At 36.7% G+C, this 24,559-nt stretch overlaps 1 protein-coding gene across 3 annotated transcripts in view; it reads left to right on the top strand.

The window, feature by feature from the left end:
• The window catches only part of LOC120532856 (hyaluronan and proteoglycan link protein 1-like), a 107,147-nt gene extending 87,628 nt beyond the window's left edge, over positions 1-19,519 (top strand). For all 3 annotated transcript variants that reach the window (XM_039759293.1, XM_039759294.1, XM_039759291.1), the window contains exons 4-5: positions 7,664-7,966; positions 19,137-19,519. In XM_039759293.1, coding sequence (XP_039615227.1) covers positions 7,664-7,966; positions 19,137-19,426 — 593 coding nt within the window. In that variant the 3' untranslated portion in view covers positions 19,427-19,519. The remainder of the gene's footprint in view (positions 1-7,663; positions 7,967-19,136) is intronic.
• The last annotated feature ends 5,040 nt before the right edge of the window (positions 19,520-24,559 follow it).

The raw sequence follows: 24,559 nt of genomic DNA, 5'->3' as shown, positions 1-24,559 counted from the left end.
CACTGTATAGATCCCTGGGAGCTTCATTTCACATTCTAGCTCCTACACTATACAATGTAGACACCCCACAGAGCGCCATTCAAATTTGTTCCACTTACAGAGCCCGGTTATCTGTCTCTTATGTTAAACACTTCTGTAGCCACCATCTGGTTTTTCCTGACCATTTGCCATTCCAGCTATTCTCCGGACTGTCTTTCTTTGTCTCATCCAATTGTCCCTTCCCATTTTGTTGTGCAGGCTCCATTTTTAGGGCAGATTGATTCTAGATGCAGTCGTCCACCGTCTCCAAGGTGTGAATGAAGTGCTTGACCAAATGCCTGCATTTGCACGTGAATTGCTTGATCAGCCAAGCACCTCCAATCAACCTTGTAGTGGCACATGCTCATCCACACATGCATCTGCACTGGTTTGGAGCCTGCACGCTCTCGGACTCCAGATTATTTAATCAACATGTGTCAAGCCATGAACCTCACTCGTCAGAACAGCAAAGTTTAAAATTCGTTAAAGTATTTTAAATATATGTACATTCATTTTGGGAACTTACCTTTTCATGTACATATTTTCTAGGAATTCAGAGACTAACCTGGCTATTTCAGTCTTGAGACTGAAATCTGCTCAATAAGAGGGCCTATTTAAACACCCTATATACTCATACATTGACTCATACCAGACAAACAAATATGAACATACAAACTCCACATAAACAATGGCTGCCCTGGGGATTTAACGCATGTTTCTGAATTTATGAAGCAGAACAATAACCACTGCACCAACCTGCCCCCTGCCTTAGAAAAAACAAATTGAAATAAGACAGAAAAGCTACTTTTGGAAACTGCATTGTGCACAAAAGATGAAGAAAGCATTGAGTGTCCTAATACTAGTCTGTAAATGCATAATACTGCATGAAAAAATCTGCATAATATTCTTTTGGGCTGAAAGAGATTTTGTATTAAATGCTCTTCTGAAAGATCAAAGAACATCCCTCACCTTTGGTAACAGTAATTGAGAAATAGGTTTGTTCACCTCCTGTTCCTATGTGATTACTACATGTTGGGTATATGGTTTATATGTCATATGTAACATTAATGTTACATTACAGAAAAAGATTCATACAGAAAATATTTCTATTGATATACTGTAACTGTGACCATTGCCATATAGAAGTTACACACAATCACTAACTAATATCCTAACTCAACAGAACTAAAGGAAGATTCTTGAGGCAACAGGAGTAGAGTCACTCTAACTTTCACTTGTAACTGGAAATATATCAGTTATTTTGTACCTAATCATTAATCAATGACTTGTTATGTGGGCAAGATATCCAGTGTAAATAGCACCAACATTTCCAAATATAGTTTTCAATTACCATCAGGTGTGGAACGAGCCCCGAACACAGACAGGCAGACATGTTCAAAGTCACCACCACACGTTTATTAACACTAATATTTACAAGTTTAGTGCGCCACAAACCCCAATCTTCCCCAAAGTCCAGGCCAAACCACACTGCCTCTTCTTCGGACCGCCTCCTTCTCTCTCTCTTCACCGACCTCGCCCATCTTCCACTCGACTCCAGCCCCGAATGAAGGGAGGCGGCCCCTTTTATCTGTACCCGGATGTGCTCCAGGTGTGTTCCGGCAATCTCCCACGAACACGCCCAACTGTGGCAAAACTGCCAGCTGCGTACCCAGAAGCACTCCGGGTGTCCCCACTCGTCTTCCCCCCAGCACTTCCTGGTGTGGCGGAAGTGCTGGGGTCCAGGGTTCTCCAGGCATGGGGGCGCCCCCTGGCGGTGACCATGGGCCCCTACAGGGTTGAGCTTCCCAGCTCTGTACCCGTGGTCCCAAAAGGGACCAGGGCAGTCACCCCCTCGTGGTCTGGAGGAGGCCTGAGCCCTCCTCCTATCTTGCTGGGAGTCCCGGCTGGTTGCCACCCCCAGCCGCGTGCCACACAGGGTAATATCAGTTTGAGACAATCAAAATATGCAGTATATACTGTATACTGGGTTTTGTATTTGCATTTTGCATTTGCATCCACTAAGGTCCCCTGATTCTGGTAAACTTGTTGTGCCTCACACTAACCTGCACTCTATGGGTGACAAGGCCTTCAGCTCCATAGCACCCAGACTTTGGAATGACATCCCAAAATTAATTCATTCTTTTAAAATACAATTTAAAACTCATCTATTTAGGAAGACTTTTAACTTCACATTCTGTCCTTTCTTTCAGTTTACCTCTCTGTCCAGGTGCTCAGGATAATTTGTATGTCTGTTATATCACAAATTAGGTTATTTGTTAGGTTTTTCTTTTAGTATTGAATTTAGTATTTTACTGTGGTTTATTGTCCTTTATTCTATTTACTGTTTTGTTATCTGTTTCATTGTTCTATTCAGGAAAACATTTGTATCCAATGTTACATATACCCTGCTGTTTTTCTAAGACTCTGCGAAGCGCCTTGAGCATGGGAAAGGCACTATATCAATAAAATGTATTATCATTATTATTATTTGTATTTTCAGGAAAGACCATGTAGACCAGACACCAATTCTTACTCAGAGAAGAAAGTTAATTATGCTTGCTTACATTTTATTTAAGAAAAATCTCACATAAGAAATACAGTAAATAATGAAGTGTGAGGATTTTCATTTGTGTCTCTAAACAAAATGTAAGATGTTTTTTCTTTTAAAACAGGTTTGGTAAAGGTACCAATAAAAGCATCTTGTGGGTTCATTCCATAGAATAAAATTACTGGGAACAGATAGCAAACATAAAAATGGAACAAAATGTTGTTTTTATAGTTTAGTAGCCTATTAAGGGAACTAATTAGTTAGTTTGAAAGCTATACATCTAGTCATCTTGGTAGTAATATTTATTGTAAACTAAATAAAAGGTGGGGGTGTAAAAAGGTTTTAGAAATTCCCCATTTTATGGCACTTATAAAAGACTAGAGAAAACAAAATAAGGAAAACTTAAAGTGCATAAGTTTGATCATTATTTGATGGTTCAGAGCAGCAATGTGTTGCAAGATAATTCAAATATGCAAGTAGGAATTTCACTCTACACACTTGATGGTGATGACCCTATATATCTAAAAACACTATTGTGCTTTCATCACTCACTGCACAAAAATGGAGACTGGAAGACAAGGGTTTTCGAGAATGAGATCTGAGCTGTCATTTCCACAGAAGTATCAAAGAGCTGGTTAGTTCCTGGTGTAACCTCAAAATCCTTCCCCGGGGGTTCTTTCAGTTTGGTCTTATCATTGTTAAACGCAGCAGAATAAAAAGAAGAAAAATAAAAGCTATCATAGAATTCATCAATAAGGGAGCAATGTATTGTATTGTAAATATTGTAGGCTGCTAGTACAGTTTAATGGAAAAAATATCAAACCACAGGAGAACAGCATCCCACTATTGTTCTTGTAATCATATCAGCAATTTCAGACATGCAGTATTGTGCTTTAAACTACTTTACTTAACGTGATGTCTGTTATAAAGGTCACCTCGTAACAAAGGATACTAAGAGCTTATCATTAAAGTTCTTCTTACCAAACAGATGGCTTACTAAGTCTGTGCTCATTTTGCAGCTAGATGAACTTGGGACAGCATTTCACATTCATACATGCAGCCAAGCCTACAGGCTTAAGTCTTTGTTATTCCATTATGTAAAAACTAAACCGCAACAAGACATTTTGTAGAACCATTTTATAAGAAATGTTTTTAAACATCCTGGAGTGATTTCCTTCATTTCTGTAACTAATAAAACATATAACTCTCCAGAGCTTTCTTTCAATGGAAAGGTCTGCTTAAACCTGAGATACCATATCTGTGAATAACCACTATAGATATTTTTCCATTTTAATGAAACATAAACAGAAGCAGAAATTATAAAGGCCTAGGACTTCACATTGAAAACCAAGTCTATTAGCCAAAGGTGAAAAGATGTCAGTTTAAAAGGATGGGGTTTTAACTGAAACACTGAAATGTCGGTGTGCTGTTTTCTGTTTCGCTGGTTTCTTGTACTGGTGGGACCGAAAGGGCAACAGGGGTCACCGGTCTTCTTACAGTTTGGCTGTTACTGGCCGAGGGTTAGGGAAGGCAGGTCATTCCCAAATCCTTCCCCAATATCACCAGATAGTTGATAACATCAAATCAAATATTTGATCTTTGATTTTAAGTTAATGTTTGATCTCTTTAGTGGTTTAAATGGAAACACTACTTGAGGTCAAGAGTGGATGATGCTTTTAAGCTTAATTTTAAATAGTAGTTCAATGTATATTTTTTAAATAATTAGATTTTTTTTCTATTTTGTAGATTTAAAACTGTTAGACATGGCAATTCATGGCACAAACTATGTAACATGTATAAGCCTTGAACACTTTTCTGGATCTGTTAAATCAGATATTAAAACAAATGCCTGATAAACTAGAAATGTTCAGTGTGGAATCTACGCAATAGAGTAAAACATACTGTAGGGTTTATTTGAAATGTGCATTTTCAACAATGTTACTTTACATTACAAATGCATCCAATACGTATTAATATATGCTTAACTGTTTTCCTAAGGCATTTGATTCCATTATAGATTGATAGAAATTGACGTCTTTCTCACCATAACTAGGCTCATGATAGAAATCATCCTGATTGGCAAGCCAGTCCATTACAGGGCACACTCACTCTTTCTCATTTTAGATCAAACTGATCAAATGTAGAACAAATTGTAGCATTCAATAAAACCTAGCAAACTGAAAGAGTATACATAACCTTAATGCAAGGAGTGACCACTGGAAATTGAAAATAATTTCTTGGAGGAGTTGAGAGGTAATACTTACCAGCTGACCCAATTCTGCTTTAAATGCGAGTGTCACCTTTAGTTGTTTTATATGCAGTGAAATGTTCTAAGTATATAAACTGAATTCCCACATCCCTTATTCGAATTAAGTGAGTCTGATAATGTCTGGATGGAATATGCATAGATGTACAGTACTGAAACTGTGATCGGTAGAGGTGCTTGCGAGATGACATTGAAATCAGAATAACACCTGGGTAGCCAAGACGATATTAAAAAAAAGTATTTTAGTAATCAAAAGGTGAAATGAAATGAGTAACAAAATACACAACAATAACATAACAATCCTTAAGACACTCTGGGTCTTACTAACGCAAATAAAGGCACTTGTTCAACATGCCAGGTGCTTGGTCCACTTTCACACACCAAGAAACAAACATGCTCCTTCCTATCTTCTTCACCTCTCTGTGAAACTCTACTGTCCTGTTTTCTGTTCACCAGGGGAATCTTTACCTCTCGTTCCACTTTCAACTCCAGTAGTTTTAGTATTGCCACGTGTACATAGTACAGTGAAAATTTTACTTGCATGTCTGACCAACAAGCGATACATCTAGGTTCCAGATTCTTGTGTCTGAGAGTCTACAATAACTTCCAGGTAACCGGCCACAAGTACTGCTGAGCTATCTGGTGACCATCTGATGTTCTGGTGTTATCAATGTACAGCTCCATCTAGTGGCAACAGGTGTTTCTGCCTTGTCCGCTCCCTACAACTACAGAGTTGTACTGGGGAGAGGAAGATCAGCTTTCTTCTTCAGTACCTTCAAAGCCTGTGTGTTTCACTAGGATATAAATATGTAGTAACAAGAAGTAATGGATCCCCACTTGAGAGTTTTCAAAGTAGGTAAAATATGAATAGGGAATTATGTTAAATATGTTTTGTTCCTGAGAATTGTGTATAATTGTTACATGTCTTTTATGGAAAAAAAGTTTAATTTATTAGAGTATTTTTTTTTTAATAATTTTACCTCAGCGAAACGTTCACTTTTTCTAAAAATTAAGGTCAAGCTTATGAACAATACATTTTTTTCATAGCCTTGTTTGTTCATCTTTACCAAGGATTGATGTGCATGCTTTTTGTAATTTTCCTAGAAGTGTCAAACAGAGAGAAAAACATTTAATAAAAAAGTAGAAATGTAACTGATTAGGAGAAGTGGTAAAACTAAAGGATGTACAAGAACATCATGGCTAGAACAGAGAAACTAGAATCCACAGAAAAGGAAAATATAAAACACTCTGAACCCAGGCTGATATTACGATCAATTAATATAATATACAAAAGTCAGAAAGTCTTGTTTTAACAAAACAAATTAGCATATTTTGTTTTCTGTCATCACCCATTCATTTGATACAAACAAATGAAATGTGGTTTTTAAACAAATCTCATGGTTTCCTGCATTAGAAGGGTACAATAAAGAATACTTTGGCATGCATTTAGAATGTTTTCTCTTTTAATCAATTTATTTTCCCTTTTCATTTATACTCGTATAAGCTTGTCATATCTTATTTGCAAGAAAATGTCAATGTGCTTATATATTTTCAATGTTTCCATTCATTTGTTACATCTGTTAAATGTTTTGTGCGATTATTCATACAAAGGGAAATATCCATTTGGCAGCACATTTTTAATGTTGGATACTTCATACTGCCACTAGGGTTAGTTTTGAATTTATGCTTCCTAAAATGTTCTTGAATTCAAATCAAACAGACATGACTAGATTTATTCACAACCAGATATACAGTATATTGAATTAAAAAAAAAAGTTAATTTCAATTTTATCCTGGTCACAGATATGACCTGTTTTTATCATGGCTACATTTTTTCCTTCAAAATTATTCAAATATAAGCAAAATGTTATATTTAAAATGGGATAACATATTGTTCTCCTGTAATTGCGGTGATGCATCTGCTTAAGGGTAAACACAGTCATCAAACTCTAGGACATCTGTTAAATTAAGTCAGTTTTTTGTGGTAACGTTACTAAAAATTTGGAACATACTACTTAAAGATACACTACTGAATACCATTTCAGCCTCCATTCAATCGGTGTTAAAAATTTCAGAGTATAAGTAAGAGTTAGAGATCATGAAAATTTAGTGGAATTTAATATCACAATCCTTCAACCAGTAAATAAGTAGAAATGATGTGAGGTGTTTGACAATCCTATTCACATCGTGTCATTGATCAATGAACCATCAAATTTTGTGCTTTTATAAGGTGGCTCCAATATAGAGAATTTCCCTGTATTCGTAGAACTGTTTACGCATATATACTAAAATGTAAGGCCTTGATTTCAATAGCAAGGCTAAACTGTCATTCACATACCCTCTGTGGCATTGGATAATTGAATAGTAAGGTAATAAAATGCAGAGTATGAATTCAGATAGGAAACCTTATCAAATATTTTTCTGAATGTTTCTAGAATGAATAAGGCTGATGCCCGGACAGGGAAATTTTCCATTGTCACTGAATACCATCTGCCATGGGTGGCTTGTCATACTTTGTATTTTATGCATTAGTAGATTTTAAGGATTTTTTTTTTATAACCAGGTAAAGAATATACATTATTGGGCTGTACCGTGATGCAATACAGTAGTTAATGTTCTAGAATATGCCCATTTTGCTTGTAAAGAAGGACACCAATTGTATTTGCAGATATTTTCTCACATATCTGTAGCTCTCAGACATATAATAATACATCAGTGACTGCAAAAAATGGACAGATGAATCAATGGAACTGCTTAGCACTGAAATGCTAATGAAAGTAATTTGTGTTTGTGAGAATGGTTTAACTGTAATTCTAATTGCCTTTTTATAGGTGTTGTATACCCATATTTTCCAAGAATGGGTCGCTACAACCTAAACTTTAAAGAAGCTCAACAGGTCTGCCAAGATCAAGACTCAGTGATTGCCTCATTCGATCAGCTCTATGACGCATGGAGAGGTGGACTGGACTGGTGCAACGCAGGCTGGCTAAGTGACGGCTCTGTGCAGTATCCTATTACCAAACCTAGAGAACCTTGTGGAGGCAAGGACACTGTCCCAGGAGTGCGCAACTATGGATATCGTGATAAGGACAGAAACCGTTATGATGTTTTTTGTTTCACCTCCAATTTTAAAGGTAAGGCTCATAGAAGCTTGTTTTATTAGAATATGTCACGTCCGTATAAAAACAGTTTATCAAGAACCAACTAGTCAGATTCTTGATTTTTTTATCGTTGTGAAATTCTCATGTCAAAATTAATTAGTATTATGAAATGTATAATTTAAACATGTATGCAGTAATTATACCCTTTGTAATATTGTATACATATAGTTATGAATGCTTTGAAATCACATCTTTTTTGTTTTGGTCCGATAATAGCAGTAGAGAGCAACAATCCACAATGTTTAATATTAAAGGTACTGCACTATTTTTTATCCTATAGGAGTTCCTTTGTTATTGTTAAAATTTGAATGTGAAACTGCTCGTATATAAGGTGAGGAAGGGAGGTCCCACTTTCTGCTTAATTATGAATTTCTCTAAGAGTGTTTAAGTCTCCAGAGGACCTAAATCCAAAATTGTATACAAAACACAAGTAATGGATAATAAAAAATAGAACATAAAAGGTTTAAAACAGAGGCACAACAAACCCTGACTTCCTCACTGGGACTCACTACAAAAATGTAAGGCACTGTCTCTCACTTCCTCACCAAGCAAAATCACTGCACCAAAAATACCAGTAACATTCCTACTCATGTCCTAAAACTTTCATCTTTCTCCATTGTCAAACTACACCTCTGACCATTTGAGGTTACAAACACACTGAAAGTTCTGGAGCCGCAATCCCTCAGCTTACTCTGGTGGCTCCAGTTGTTCCTACATTCACATAATTAGCAGTACTAGTATAATATGGGAAAATTCTGTTACCACCTGATATCTTCTTCAATCTCTTATGATATCCCACTCATTTTTAGCTGTAAGTAATCATTACTGAGGCATTCGTTAGACCTGTTAAATACATTGGATTAGTAACCACACAAAAAAACTGAAATGGACTCCTCTTTTAACACATGGGCCGTGTTACAACCAATTCCCATTTTTTGTCCATTTTTTGTGTCCCTTTGACAGAGGCATCTTCTATACAATACACATTGAGTATCCCTAATCTGAAATTTCAAAATACAAAATTCTCCAAAATTAGATACTTTTTGAGCAGGTACATAACGTGACAAGTGTAAAATTCCATACCAGGGGTTTCTTTTATAAAATTTTACTTTGATTTGAGCGTATAAATATGCTTACACCAGACACTGCTGCAAATTTCCTTTTTAGGTTGATAAAAACATGGTATGTTTTATGGATGTACACCCTCACCCTGAGAAAGCTGAATGTAGCAACTCGGTTTGTTGTTAACTTCTATCACAGTAGGCATGATGGAATTAGAGTTGGTCATTATAAACAAAAAAACAAAAAAGTTCTTCAGTGCAACTATGAAATATTGGCCCACTTGAAATGGAACTAAAATACAATCTACATCATATTCATTAGTTTTGGGGTTTAATATGTTTGTTATGTCAATGCACATTATCGTAATGGCTCAGTGATAAGAATTATACACATGCATTGTTATTTAGCTAGTTTGGCTGCATTTCCCTAGTAGATCATGTTTCCCCCCAAATCTCATTAAGCAAATGCAAATATTTCAAAACCCAAAAATATCTGAAATACCTCTGGTCCCTGGTTAAGGAATCCACAACCTGTACATGGAGTATATTCTGTCTTACATGTAAATTAAATGTTTAAGAACAATGTATTTTGCCTCAGGAAAGCAACTATTTTAAAAGTAAAACATTTTAAATATATATATTATTGGTTTGTTATTGTGGATTTATTTGTTAATGTGTATCTATAGCAATTAGCAGTAAATATGAACATTAAATTTGAAGCTAGTTTATTAAATTGAAGTACAACCTACGTCCCCAAAATATTTTTATCAGATCTGTTTATAGAAGCAATACACTTTTATGAAGGAAGTTAGATTTCATATGTCATAACTCATTACAGTCTAAGATGCACAGTTCTTAAATGTGCTCAGTCACGAAAAAACAACTAAAGAAGCCATTAAGCTATTCTAACAACTACAATAGCATCAGGAGTCAAGAAATATTTGAGCAATGAATGTCTTTAGTAACAGAAGAAACTGTTACCACATTTGGTGGCACTAGAGCCAAATTGAGGACATTTTCACTCAGGTAATCAAATAGCTAAAGTATAGTGTGACGGCCTGAGTTGGCTGCAGCTGGCCATCATCTTGAGCCAGTCCAATGAGGACACAAGCACCACAGAGATTGGTCTTTATTTACTCTGTGGTCTTCAAAGAATAAAGTACAGTGGATAATATCAATTAATAAGTCACCAAATAATCCCATCCCTACATGTGCAGAATTAAAACAATAAATAGATAAAATCCATATTGGAAACCATCTCAGCAGGTGATCACCAGTCAGTTCATCATGGCTCTCTCCTTCACCTCCCAGGTTACCCCAATGGGTCTTTGTACCTGGTGGGGGTTTCCAACAACTGTACACACTTTCTTCCAACTCCTGTCCCATCTGCCTCAATGTCTGAATTCTAACCCCTATTATCCTTCACCCTATGTTTTTTGGTTCCCAGGGAGGCTCTTTCACCAGTTTCTGTTTAGTGGGACACCCTTTGGAGCATCATTGCTTTGTTCCACCACAGGGGCCCAACCACATTGTCTCCTGACTTCCACGCTCGCTTGTCCTCTCAATCTTGCCAATGGGTTTCACCCTCCAAAGGTTTCCGTTTTCTATCTCAGGGTCTCTTATGCCTCCCTGGGTGTGTTGTCTCAATTAGGATCTGCGTAAAGTCAATGACGCAATTGGAACCAATTGTGTACTCATAAGCACACGCAGTCCCATGGAGCCTGAAAAACACAGTTTTTTAAAAAATAAACCTGCCTACAGCTACGGACCTTAATGCGCATCACCACATAGAGAAGTATATGCTACAGTGAAAACATCTGTCTATCTGTAAGTTGACATTACATGACTGTAGGTGGATTTTCCATTATACAGAGGAAGTTTTCAGTCCCAGGACATGTTATTTTAATACTAACCCCCCTAATGGTGGTTTTGAATCCCACAAGACAAAAAACAAAAATACTGTCAACAGAAACATAACATGGACCTAAATAAGGAAACTTTCTCTTGTTTAGCTTCATACACCACAAATCCTTACACTGAAAGGTATCAGAGCATTGCCCTCTATATTATTGAAGAATTGGGTGTATTATATTTGTGTGTGTGTGTGTTTTTTTTCCCCAAACTGACAGGTTTTAAAAAAAGGCTTAACTGACAGGCAAACATCTACTACAATGTGTTGCATATTTTATGTCACAAGAAAATGAACACTTAAAATGTGATTATGGGGACAATGTAATGAAAACAAAAGGGCATGAAAATGCATTTAAGTATTGCAAATGTCTGAAAAATAAAGCATTTATAAGCTAAGACAAAGCAAGTAGCAAAAATCTCACAATATGTCAGTCGTTTAAACAAGACGTATGCAAATTGGGTTATGTTCAAAGCTTTCATTATTTACATTGGCTATGAAGCTCTGAAAGCAGCTATACTATTATGGCGTTTCAAGAACACAAACAAAATGCTATGAGACATTACTGTTGCTCATTTTTGTATCAAGTTGCAGTTTCTAGTTTCAGGGTAGGAATTTGCCATAGCTTTTAAAACAAGATAACAAACAGAATGCAAGAAATACCATATTTTAAAAGGTAACTAGAACTCTTATTGTAATTTAGGAAAGATGGGCAACTTTTATTGTAGAAAATACATTAGCATGATATAGAAGTGCTGTCAAAATATGGCTGTGATTAACTAGACCTTGGAATTCAGCCAACAAAAGCCTTTATTTCTAATAAATGCTAATCCATCTCTGTGCTTCATTGAGATTTTGGATCAAGTTCCTATTATTCAGTGGAGAAATTCAAATTGTTTGCATCTGGAAATGCAAAGAGAATGTCACTCATTTACATAGCAGAGCAAAGTTGCTTTCCCACGATGACAAACAGAAAAATCGTAATGCTATTGATGTTATCTTTCATAAAGGTTTAGAAAATTGTTTTGAATATACTGTTAATTTATTTGCCATATAAAATACATTCAAAAATATGGCCATACTTCTTATGTGGTATACCCATAGAACAAAAATTCTTTCCTACTTTCTGTTGAGGTTAATTTTAGCCTTTCTGATTCAGCTGTTGAACCTTTCCTCATACAGTATAAGTTTACAAACTGAACCCTGTGTAAGAGTGTCAAGCTTCAGAGAATTTAGCTATGGGGCTAACTGTATAGTTTTATAGAACTAAAGGGTATAATCTAACAGTTCTGCATACTAAATGTTACAGATAAATATCAGATAAATTTTAAAAAAATTTTACAACACACACGTAAGCAACTGTCTCACATAACAGAAGAACATTACAGTGGCTTATTCAGATTTTTCCATATGATTGTATTTTATCAAGGTAAATGTTGCAGGGGTTTCAGTGCTGTCAACTTCTGATTGGCGTCACATATTGCTTAGTTTATTGTGTGGAAATAAATTAATGAATGCTGGTCTGAAAGGTGGCAAAGAAGGACATAATGCTAGCACTGGTTTAGGTGTAGTGATGCTCAGCTACTTACTGTATATGTACCAGAACTGGACACCTGTTGGTCCAACAGCTGGTCAATATGAATCTCAATAGCACAGGTTTATTTGAAATTGGAGCAATCAATAATGATTGCCACGGCGACTTATGATCGGTTCTAACATAAGGTGACTAAAGAGGCACCTGCCTTTACTTAGCTGCTAATGACATTATAACATACTATACTGCTCAAAAGAAGTAAAGGAACACTTTTTAATCAGAGTATAGCATAAAGTCAATGAAACTTATGGGATATTAATCTGGTCAGTTAAGTAGCAGAGGGGGTTGTTAATCAGTTTCAGCTGCTGTGGTGTTAATGAAATTAACAACAGATGCACTAGAGGGGCAACAATGAGATGACCCCCAAAACAGGAATGGTTTAACAGGTGGAGGCCACTGACATTTTTCCCTCCTCATCTTTTCTGACTGTTTCTTCACTAGTTTTGCATTTGGCTACAGTCAGTGTCACTACTGGTAGCACGAGGTGATACCTGGACCCTACAGAGGTTGCACAGGTAGTCCAACTTCTCCAGGATGGCACATCAATACGTGTCATTGCCAGAAGGTTTGCTGTGTCTCCCTGCACAGTCTCAAGGGCATGGAGGAGATTCTAGGAGACAAGCAGTTACTCTAGGAGAGCTGGAGAGGGCCATAGAAGGTCCATAACCCATCAGCAGGACCAGTATCTGCTCCTTTGGGCAAGGAGGAACAGGATGAGCACTGCCAGAGTCCTACAAAATGACCTCCAGCAGGCCACTGGTGTGAATGTCTCTGACCAAACAATCAGAAACAGACTTCATGAGGGTTGCCTGAGGGCCCAAATGTCTACTGCGCCCTGTGCTCACTGCACAGCACCGGGGAGCTCAATTGGCATTTGCCATAGAATACCAGAATTGGCAGGTCCACCACTGGCGTCCTGTGCTTTTCACAGATGAGAGCAGGTTCACCCTGAGTATATATGAAAGACGTGAAAGGGTCAGGAGAAGCCGTGGAGAATATTATTAGCAGTGTATGTCTTGAAAGACAGGATTTTACTTTGCAAGATCACTTATGTTTTGAATGGTAGCATTTACAAAATGGATGTCAATGTTCTGCAGATTGCCCTTCTGGTAGTATGTAAAGTTAACAAAATACAAAAATATGAAAATAGCTAATTTTTCTTGTAGAGCAGGAATTTTACACAATAAAGCATAACGGCCTGCAGAATTATTAAAAGCATACAGGATCATGAAAATTATTTGCCCCGTCTGTCTTTCTGGTGTTTTGTATGTATTTTATAGTAAATTGTAATAAGATCTTCACCCACAACCTAATATTAGAAATAAAGGACACCAAATGAAGAAATCTGGCAACATTTTCAAGTGTATTATTTATTCATTACAGACAACGCAGTGTTGCATTGCTCACTGTTGTTCTTCCATGCCTCTGAACACTGGGTTTCTCTCCTGTCCTACTCATGTGAATGTGAAATTTACATATTCTTCTCATATCTGTGTGGGTTAACTGGTAAACAGCCATTCCATAACTCTCAATTTCTTTTCCAGTAATCATTAAGAATTAATCATTAGTGTCTAGAATGGAATGCAATTTTTGGCTCATTGTCTTGCAGTTCGATGCAAACACTTTTCAGTTTCAGCTCACAGATTGAAAGCCTGGTATTACCCTGAATAATCCTCCAAATCATGGTTCCTTCAGTCATGGCAAGTCATCTGGTAACTGATTCAATAAAGCTTCTGTAAAACTGCCACGATGTTTGGAAAATAGTGTGAAGATCATACAGGAGAATGAGGTTTACAGTTTCTGTTCAGTTTTGTATGTGTCAGCCAGAAAGTTCACATTTTTAATTTCCCATATAATGCAGAACTCTTCAGAATGATTCTGATACATTTTGACAAATTTTTGGAGAGCACATATGTGCTTACTATTGAAAAATAGTTTCCACCTTGCTACTGTTGGTCTAAGGAGGTTATTATGAGTCAATGGAGGTTATGCTTAAATTTTATAACACTAGTGAGGCCTCACCCAGAGTACTGTGTGCAGCTTTGGTCTTTGGGTTTTAAAAAAGATGTAGCAGTGCTAGAAAAAGTCCAGAGAAGTGAGCAGACTTATTCTGGAACTGCAGGTTATGAATTATGAGGAAAGATTGTGAAGGAACTGAACCTTTCCAGTTTAAGCAAACTGAGATTAAGAGACATGATTGAGTGTTTAAAATTATGAAAGGAATTAATATAGTAGAGCCAGGCAACTACATTAAAATGTGAATGGGGGGCATAGTTAAGGGCAAATTTTGCACAAATATTAGGAAGTTATTCTTCACACAGAGAACTACGCAAACATTGAATAACTTTCCAAGTCATGTGGTGGACAGTAGGACTATATGGACATTCAAAACTCAGACTGATATTGTGGTAGATGAATTAAGTGGATGTAATTGGCAAGCTGTCTTGGGCTGAATGAACGGTTCTCATTTCTCATTCTTTTTCATTTTTACCAAACATTTTTTCTTATGGTTGAGCCCTGAACAACGAAAGGCCTGCTAATGCCCAATACTGTATTCTTTTTTTCTGTGCTGTTTCACTATATAGAAATGTATATCTTACTTATGAAAACATTGTTTTTAATGGGCAGATCCTTCTGAATAATTTGAGCACTGCACTCTGCAATCTTTTTAAAGATAATACAGCTATGAAGTTGGGTCAGTCAAACTCCAGGACTGATAGTTGATAGACATCAGAAATTGTATTAAAGAAACTTTGTTTTTATTATGACATAATTTGCTTATAAACCCTAGGTACTGACAACTTCACTCTGATACAGAAAGATAAAAGTAATCAGATTTAGATTGAGCACGGCTTGTTTTACACCAGATCTGTTTGTTAAAGTAAAGGAACTGAATAGCTGACTAGTTATCCAACAATGGCAATGACATCACAAGATTTGGCAATGTGTAACTGAAAGTTGCACACCAAAAAATAAATTAAGCACCAGACTTTTATATGCGTTTATTTTCTTATTATTCTGTTACATAGCTTGAAAAATATCTGACTAAATATACTGTAAAAATGAAGCAATGAGAAAAATAATCAAACTGGGCCAAGACGTTTGTCACAGCACTACAAGAGTGTTTCCCATTTACAAATAAGATATATTGCTTGACATTAAAACAAAAGCACAGTTTACATTCAAGATGGTTATTGTTCAGCTATTGAGTGATAAGCACGTAAAGCTGGAGTCAGTTGGCATGGTTATAATGTCATGATACTTGGTTGAACAACTGAGGGTACCAGCTTTGTTTTAAACATGCAGCCAGCTGGTACAGAGAAAGAGCTGTTAATCAGCAAAAAAGGAAGTGACACCTACAGTAGGTTTTTTTTAAAAAAAAAAAATACTTTATAAGGTGACACATCACAGCAAAGATGCTCACAGCAGTCTACTATAATACACATTTTGAAATCCTCAAACAGCAGTTCAAAAGCTAGTAACCAGACAACAGAAAACAAATTTCTCATTATGAAGCAATGAACACTTAGGATCAGTGAGAAGTAGTATGAAAGGTAACAGTTGGGGAACCAGACAGTGATTACAGCAAGATGGTAATGATGCATAGATCTTTATTAGTCCAAATAACAGAGAGTGTACAGCTTATTGGAGTGTGTACAGGAATGTTACACAAATTCTAGAAGCATGAAGTTAATTTACTGTATAACATTTAAGATACGACCTTATAGTTAGATGTGAAGCAGAGCTTTATAATCTGCCCTCCTTGCTCCAGGTTTTCATATGGTAGATTAAACCAAAAAGGACTGGAAATGTTAATCTTGGAAGTGAGTACACAGGTGACATGTACTTTGAAGAATGTGTGGTCTTGAGGTTCCAAATGGCTTCTGCCCTGACCACTTCATTAACGATAACACAATCCCAGTTTGGGAATAGACAGGAATGAAATGAAAACCCTCAGAGATTGCCCAAACAAGTAAAATACAAACAGATTTTATTAAATCAGAAAAATAAACAGATGAGAAAAGCACGATTTTAGATTTGACGGTATACTATAAGTGTCACTCTGTTCTTGTTTATAATGATGCATTCATATCCAGGTGGCATGGCAAATTTACATTACCAAAATACCTGCAGAAAGACAGCCCATACCATGCAAGAAAAGCAGAGTTTCACATATCATACATCCTCAAGATCAAAGTGAACTGTGACTAGCTTATACTTCACACTAGCTTTAAAAAGGGAATTGAGTGCAAATCAATCAGTAAAACAAATAAAGCTAAAAAAAATGCAGAAAGACCAAAGAAAAACATCAGGTGAAAATAACCTGGGAAGTAAAATAGCATCAAACGTTTCCAGTTCCATGACTTGCACCTGTATATACAGTGATGTATGCATGACACAAGAAGTACGTTATACGTGAGTTTTAAAGACTTTCATGAACCGCAACCATTTGTCATGAGACATACGGTAACCAAGGCTATCAAGACCTGAACATTTAAAATGCTGAAGTTCTGTTTTATGTAGCTTATATCAAGGAGTATTTTCAAAAAGAAGTGCTACCAAGTATAGAATAAATATTAGAAGAAAATAACTAAGTTTAAATCTTAAACTATGCTGTTTACTTTTTGTGTAGCAATATGGTACACAATATTTGCAACTGTGCAAAATTGTGTGTTTCAGGTTTCAGCTACCATAAAGCAAAGATCTTGCCTATACATTATTCTCCTCTCTTGCTAAATCAATCTTAGCCTGAAGAGTTCTATTAATTTTTACATTTAAGATGTCTCACTTAAAGGTTTTTCAATGTTTTATCTGTCCTAGTGTCTATATAAGCATAGGGAATTCTATTCTCTGTATTACATTTGCCTGAAGAAGGGGCCTGAGTTGCCTCGAAAGCTTGCATATTGTAGTCTTTTTAGTTAGCCAATGAAAGGTGTCATTTTGATTGTCTTATCACGACGTTCATAATGACTAACACAGTCCAACACCCTAGTGCTGCTGCAGTATTTCTGCAATTAAAATAATGAAATAAGATCTGTGTCATAATTTTTCTTGTGTTTGGTGCAGAAAACAGATGGTAGGTAGCCCAGAAATGACGTTGCAGATGGCCGTTTAAAAGACACTCTAAGATGCTGGGATAACGGGGTCTCAAGAAGGTGTTATAACCTGGTGGGCCTACGGAAGGATCCCCACCCCTACCACAGAAATAACAGAGTTTTCAATTGCATTTAAAAGCCCTCCTTTCAGTTCGTCAGTAAATCTAGAAGTTACATTGGCGGAAAGGTGTACTGGTAGACTGGAATAAAGGCATGAATAGAAACAGACTGAAGATTTTACATAGGGGGGCAACCCTACTATCAATAAGTGTAATGGGTTAAAAGTACGTGTTATGTAGTCAGATCACCGATTAAAGTAACAACTGATGTAACACAATACTTATTTTATTGGAGTAAAATATACCTGTGTTACCAAAAAAAGTGTTACTACCAAAACTTACTCCCAACACAAAAACAAAACTACTATATTATTTTGCAGAAGTATTGCATCAGTTTGGTAACATCATGTATGCGTGTGATCGACCATCAGGTGATAGCACATTTAGTTACTTTTTTGTAATTAATGAGTAATGTAACTAAGGTTACTTTTAAAAGTAATGTTCCTCAACATTGCTGGTAATACAGAGACTTTAATAGTTACATCCAGTGGGACAAGTGTACTGTCTGCACAGGATGGGAGCAGTTCTGAAAACAAATGGAATCAGTAGAAAAGAAGAAGTATAAACTAGCTAAGGTCAACTGCCAGGAGATCGTGAATCTTGAGAACCTCAGTGCACAAAATGAAAATCATAGTCAGAGTCAGAAACTATGATATACATGTACTGAGCCAAAGACAGTAAACATTCTGTAACCTGGGATCAAAATGATGCACAGAAAAAAATAACATTAGAGACTTTTCATGTTGAATCCACAGAAGCTTGGACAAACCAGGAAGTGCATGATGTGGACCTTTTATCCCGTTCCGATAACAATGTCATGTGTTGGACAGTCCTGGTCATCCTTCCTAATAATTGCAAGTGATCGTCAAAACAACCGTTTTAAAAATAGTGTTGCAGAAAAACATGACTTAAATATAACGCTGTTCAAAATGCATCAAATCAAGAAGTAAATGTGACCACAGAATTCTGTAACCACTAAAATCAAAAGAATGAAGTTTCAGTTGACCTCTGAGGTCAAGTAAAGCAAATAAAAATAAAGAATAAAAGTCAAATCATAACAGACAAGTACAATTGTTTTATTTTACAATTTGCCTTTGATACTTGCTTACTTACTCTATTTTACTTCCTGTATTTTTTTACTTATATGTTTCTTGTTAACTCTTCAGAATTATTTGGGGTGAAGAGAGACAGGTGTGAATTTTCATTTTATAATGTACAAAAACCAATTACCAATTAAAAAATCATTTATGTAGTTGTGCTTGAGTATTACGGCTCATTTGTTACATACAGTAAATATAAGAGATTAAATAAGGCATTTCTAGATTAGACAGATTAATTGCTTAAAACCTTTGCTGTTTTTACAGGTCGCTTTTACTACCTGATACATCCGACTAAGCTGACCTACGACGAAGCAGTGCAAGCCTGTCTGAAAGATGGCTCTCAAATCGCCAAGGTTGGACAGATGTACGCTGCCTGGAAGCTGATGGGATATGACCGCTGTGATGGTGGCTGGCTGGCTGATGGCAGCGTCCGCTATCCTATCTCCAGACCTCGGCGACGTTGCAGTCCCACAGAAGCAGCAGTGCGTTTTGTGGGATTTCCTGACAAAAAGCACAAATTGTATGGTGTCTATTGTTTCCGAGCGTATAACTGAGACGGAGGGAGAAAATCCATTCATCTCTGAACACATAAAGGATTTATTCTTAAAAAAAAAAAAAAAAAATCATTTTTCCAAAACTGTGAGAAACTTTTTTTTTTACTTTTACTTACTGTAAGACAAAGCAAAATCATTTTCATACAAAATAGGTAAATGCTTCTTTTTTGTAAAATGAAAACTGATCATTTCATTAATAGACATTTTCAAATATTTTAAACTTAAATTAATGTCTGGAAAATTATATATATTATTGTAGTTGAAGTTAAAAAAATGAAGAATGATTAACTTATATCATCCCAACAGAAACAAACTTCCGTGGGTGAATGAGGCATGCAGCAGCTTGAAATTTTGCTAGGGCTGATATATAAACATAGCAAAGCTTGTTGAAGTGGATATTAATATTTTATGGATATTTTTTCATATGCAAATCTGCACTGCTAGGAAATACAGAACATTACAGGATAGAAGTGAAACAGTACCGAATTTTTCCATTCCATTCCAAGTTTTTCCAACCCAATGGGGTTGCTGTAAATTTGCTACCTTACAGCAATTATTAAATGCTGTATTTGTCAAACTGATTTTGGAATTATTTTCTCAAGAACAATGAGGTACACTTTTGGGCTTACTCTTTACATAAAGAACATGGGCATGAATATTTACTCAGTTGTTATGAAATGAAATAATTTGATGATTTTTGCTGTAGAGGTAATTTGATAAATAAGTGAGTTAAAGACATAGAATGTTAAATGACCCATTCCTGTCAGAGCCGACAATGAAAGCTTTTCAAGCAACCTGAACAGGAAATAACATTTCAGTCATAATTTCCAAGAGCTGTAGTTTAGATAAGGGAGAGATCAGAGGGGACTACCTACATAATAACCCAGTGTTTCTAGCAGCTGCATGTGGGATCTTGTTGTTTCACGATGTAGGAAACCAGCATTCACCCCTCACCCTTAGCCTTTTTTGAAATGCCATTCAGAAACATCTGGCTAAAAAGCTGGTGTTAGATGCTCTGACACAGCCCAATGAGTAATTCCTATAACTGAAAGGACCTGAACAAGTTTTCAGAAAAGCAATGTTTGAACATACTATTGCTAAATGTTTAACCATCTATAAAGGTAGACAACAATCAACATATAACCACAAAAATCATTCCATCATTTAAAAAAACAAATATGTCCTCACAATCATTACAGTTTAGAATCTGGAAAAAATAAGTTTGCGGTGTTACATGTTGCTGCTACTCAGGGCAGATCTCCCTCCAACAACTAGCAGCTTGATTTTTAGATAGCTTTTCTAATGCTATGAAAGGCATTAATGCACAGTTGAACTATTTTCTCACTCTATTTTGCATTGAAACACTGTGAAAGCCAGGAGGCTTTAAATGTGTTACGTTACAGGTGCTCATTCATTTTATAAACAATCGCCACTAAATTAGCCAATAGAGTATGTGCTTTAATATCATGCGTTCACAAGAAGGCAGAAATGACATTGCTGGCAATATCATGCATTTTAAGTGTGAGGGATACCAATTCCAGTGAATGAATCAGTTCACTGACTGCTGAAGCCAGTAACAAACTGTACTATGGCATACAGACCATGTCTGAAGGCATAAAAGTCGTAATAGAATTAATCCTTGCACAGCATTTTTTTCTTAATTATATTTTCAGCATCAATAGTAAGATTAGTTACTATTTGATTATGTACATATCTGATAGTAATAGTATATGAAGCTATTATTTGTATCTACATGTAAAATACTTTTTGAACTAAATTTGAGAAAGAAAAAAATAAAGTCTTGAAAACATTAACAATGGGCAGCAATGTTTTTTTCAAGATGTGCGCAGATTACTTCAACTTTGTGTTGGAGCAGGACTCTAGTTCATACACAAAAGGATTTCTCTATATAATCAATTAAAGGCAATTAAGCATAGCATTCTAGTCAAGAAGGGTGTTCATTTGGAAAAAAAAAAAATATCGATCCTGGACAGCGCTCTATTTGCAGTCTTCATTTTGTTGAGGAAAAAGACATGCTTTGATTTGTAGTATTCATAAATGAAAACCATATTCATTGATAAGTACTTTGAGTTTTATGTTTAATGGCTGTTGATCACACTCTGCTTTTATGGGAAAATTTAACAAGGAATTGAAAATACTAAAGGTAATTGATGTCTTGATCATTTTATAGAAAAAGTTCTCATTATGTGCCCTGGCTGCCACCACAAATGAAGTGTCAAAGAAATAATTAATAAAAACTGGTCCATAAAATGTGTCCAATGCTTTGTTTACACTGGTGGTTTTATAGGTCAAAAAGTAAAGGCCATCTACATGTAAAACTTCAAACAAGATGATTGGTCCTTGGAACTCTGAGCGACACTACACTGATCCAGCCTTCCTGTCAACAAGTATTGTATATCCATGCAGGATAATTCTTTGGAGTGTTCACCAATATCCTCTCATTGCTCCTTCCCTGACCAATTATCATCTACAGTATATGAAATCTTAAACATTTCCTTCTACATAAAACTGATTAATTCAAACTGCCATGCTCTCCTACTGGCTTATATGCTTCTTTTTACATAAAGATATACTATCTAAACTGTTTCGGGCTCATTCTAATGTGTCATTCTTAATTATTGTATTATAATTTACCCAAGTATATATATTAGAAGACACAGCTGAACAGCAAGCCAGTTTTCTAGGTAAGCATTTAGTATCATTGCTGGAAATTTAAAAGCTTGGTTTACTTAATTTGAGAACACAGCCATAAAATTGGGAAGTTGAGCATACAAAATGTCAAGGTGTGTCGTGTAAGATGTGATGTGAGCGGAACAATCATAAGATACTTGAATGATGATCTCAGCACTTTTGCACCATCCCCTTGCTGAATGTGTGTGTCTGTCTGCTCATCTCGATTCATGATTATCAATGGTTTTGGGTGGACGAGGCTCCTGGAATCGACAAGGGAGCGTGGAGCCGAGCTGGCCCTTCAAAGATGGTAGTTGGGGTGTGATGGTGGTGAGAAAACGAAGAACAGAAGAAAAAACAGAAAGTGGGTTTGGTGCCGGACTGTTTTACAAACCCACCCACCCGGACAGAACTTTTTAGAAATTACAACTTTTAATGGACTTTTTATTTTTTGCCGATTGTCTTTTAAAACTCTTATTCTTTTAATGTCTTGTTTTTAGAAGGGGGTTGTTTTATTGAGGGGTTTGTTTTAGTGCTTTTATTGTTTTTACTGCAGTGAGAGGGCCATGCCATAGACCTGGGCCACTAGTTGCACTGCTTTGAGAGGAGTTTGCAGCCTTCCCATGCAGCTGGTGGCCTTGAGGGAGGAGAGAACAGAACAGAAGAATAACAAAGAAAAGTAAAAAATAAAAAGGAATTTAGTTTTATAGGACCAGAGAAAAAGGCAGGACCAGGACAGGCGCTGGTGCGATTTCTGTGAGGAAGCAGGAGGATGAAAATTGAGCTCCAGGAGAGGAGCATATGGCAGACACTCAAAAGGGGGCTGTGGGTTGCTCCTGCTGAGCAGCCTAGTGAAAGGAGCAACCAAGCACTTCAGGAGGTCACCCATGTAAGGCCGAGGAGTTGCAGTGGGAGGCGAGGGAGTAAAGCTCAGCACAGCACCCTGCGAATGCCGACCGACCTGGCAACAGGGGACCCAGCTGGATTGAAGGTTTGGTTGTACCTGTTGGTAAATGTCTCCTTGTGCTGAGAAATCTGAAAAGGGCAAGACAGGGAGCAGCTGAATTTTAGAGGGCAGCACCGAGGCTCATGGTTTTAAAAGAGAATGTTTGCCTTTTAACTGTGTGTGTGGTATGGCAGCTGCACTTCCTCAGAAAGGAAAGCGTTCCACAGGGTCGTCAGGACTGCGGAGAGAACAATTGGTTGTACCCTCCCCATTCTGGAACAAATCTACAACTCCCGATGCCGCAAAAAAGCAATAGACATTTCACAAGATTCATCACATCCCGGTCATTGCCTCTTCCAGCTTTTGTCATCGGGCAAGAGATACAGAGCAATGAAAACCAGGACAAACCACCTTAAAAACAGCTTTTATCCAAAAGCAATCATGGCCCTGAACTCGGAATAAAACTACTCCATATCATTCCCCCAATGTGCAATATAGACCTTATGTCAACCAGTGTAATTTGTATATTTTGTAAAATATTTTTATTACTATTCGGTTTGTTATTATTTTCTCTCTTCTTGTCTTTTTAACTCTTATGCCTCACACTGAGTAGACTGCACCTTCAATTTTGTTGGTACTTTGTAAAAGTGACAATGACAATAAAATTCTATCTTTCTGTCTGTCTGTCTGTCCTCAATTTAATGGAATTCTCTATTGGATGTTTTAACCTCCATGTTCTCCCACATAATCACTCTTCCTCACCAGACCAGCTTTAGACATCAGCTGGAGTGCTTGTTGCTGATACTGGGAGATAAAACTACAGAGAGAGAGAAAGACAGAGAGACAGGCTCATTACCAGAAGGCTGTGGGTGCATCTTTTTGTTTAGATTTCTAGGGATTGCACTTCAGCATTAACTCCAACGGCATCGGCTTGGACATCACAGAAAGCTTGTTTATTTGGCTGCTTCTGGGTCTTAGTCTTAACAGTAAAAAGAACAGGCAGGAACAGTACATAAGTATCAGAGAGACACAAAGCCAACAAGTTCAGGTATTATTAACAGGTGACACAAGTGCTTGTACAGGGTTGGCAGCAGAGGTGGCCTTAGGGGTGTGTGGGGCCTAGCGTTGACCAACCTCACATGGGTTGGTTACGTCAAACGCTGTTAGTGGTATGTGTGGACTGTATAAACTTGTGCACGAATTTAATAAAATAATGTTAACATACACCAGATTTTCTCATTACAGTATCCAACAAAATTTATGCAAGATAACACGCAGACTTTATCAAAATATAACAATATAATCTATTGAAAAAGATTCATAATTCATGACACGACAGTGCGAAATGCGATGCGGTGTCATCTTCTAGAAAAGTACCCAAATTGCAAGTATACTCTGAGTCTCGATATGCAGGATATCATAGTCATAACTCATATTGATGTCATGTCAGCCGGTTATCATTAGCGATATACATGTTTTTGTGCATTAATATTTGG

This window comes from Polypterus senegalus, chromosome 7, assembly GCF_016835505.1.
Source record: "Polypterus senegalus isolate Bchr_013 chromosome 7, ASM1683550v1, whole genome shotgun sequence".
Classification (NCBI taxonomy): Eukaryota; Metazoa; Chordata; class Cladistia; order Polypteriformes; family Polypteridae; genus Polypterus; species Polypterus senegalus.
This window is presented reverse-complemented; position numbering and strand designations above follow the sequence as displayed.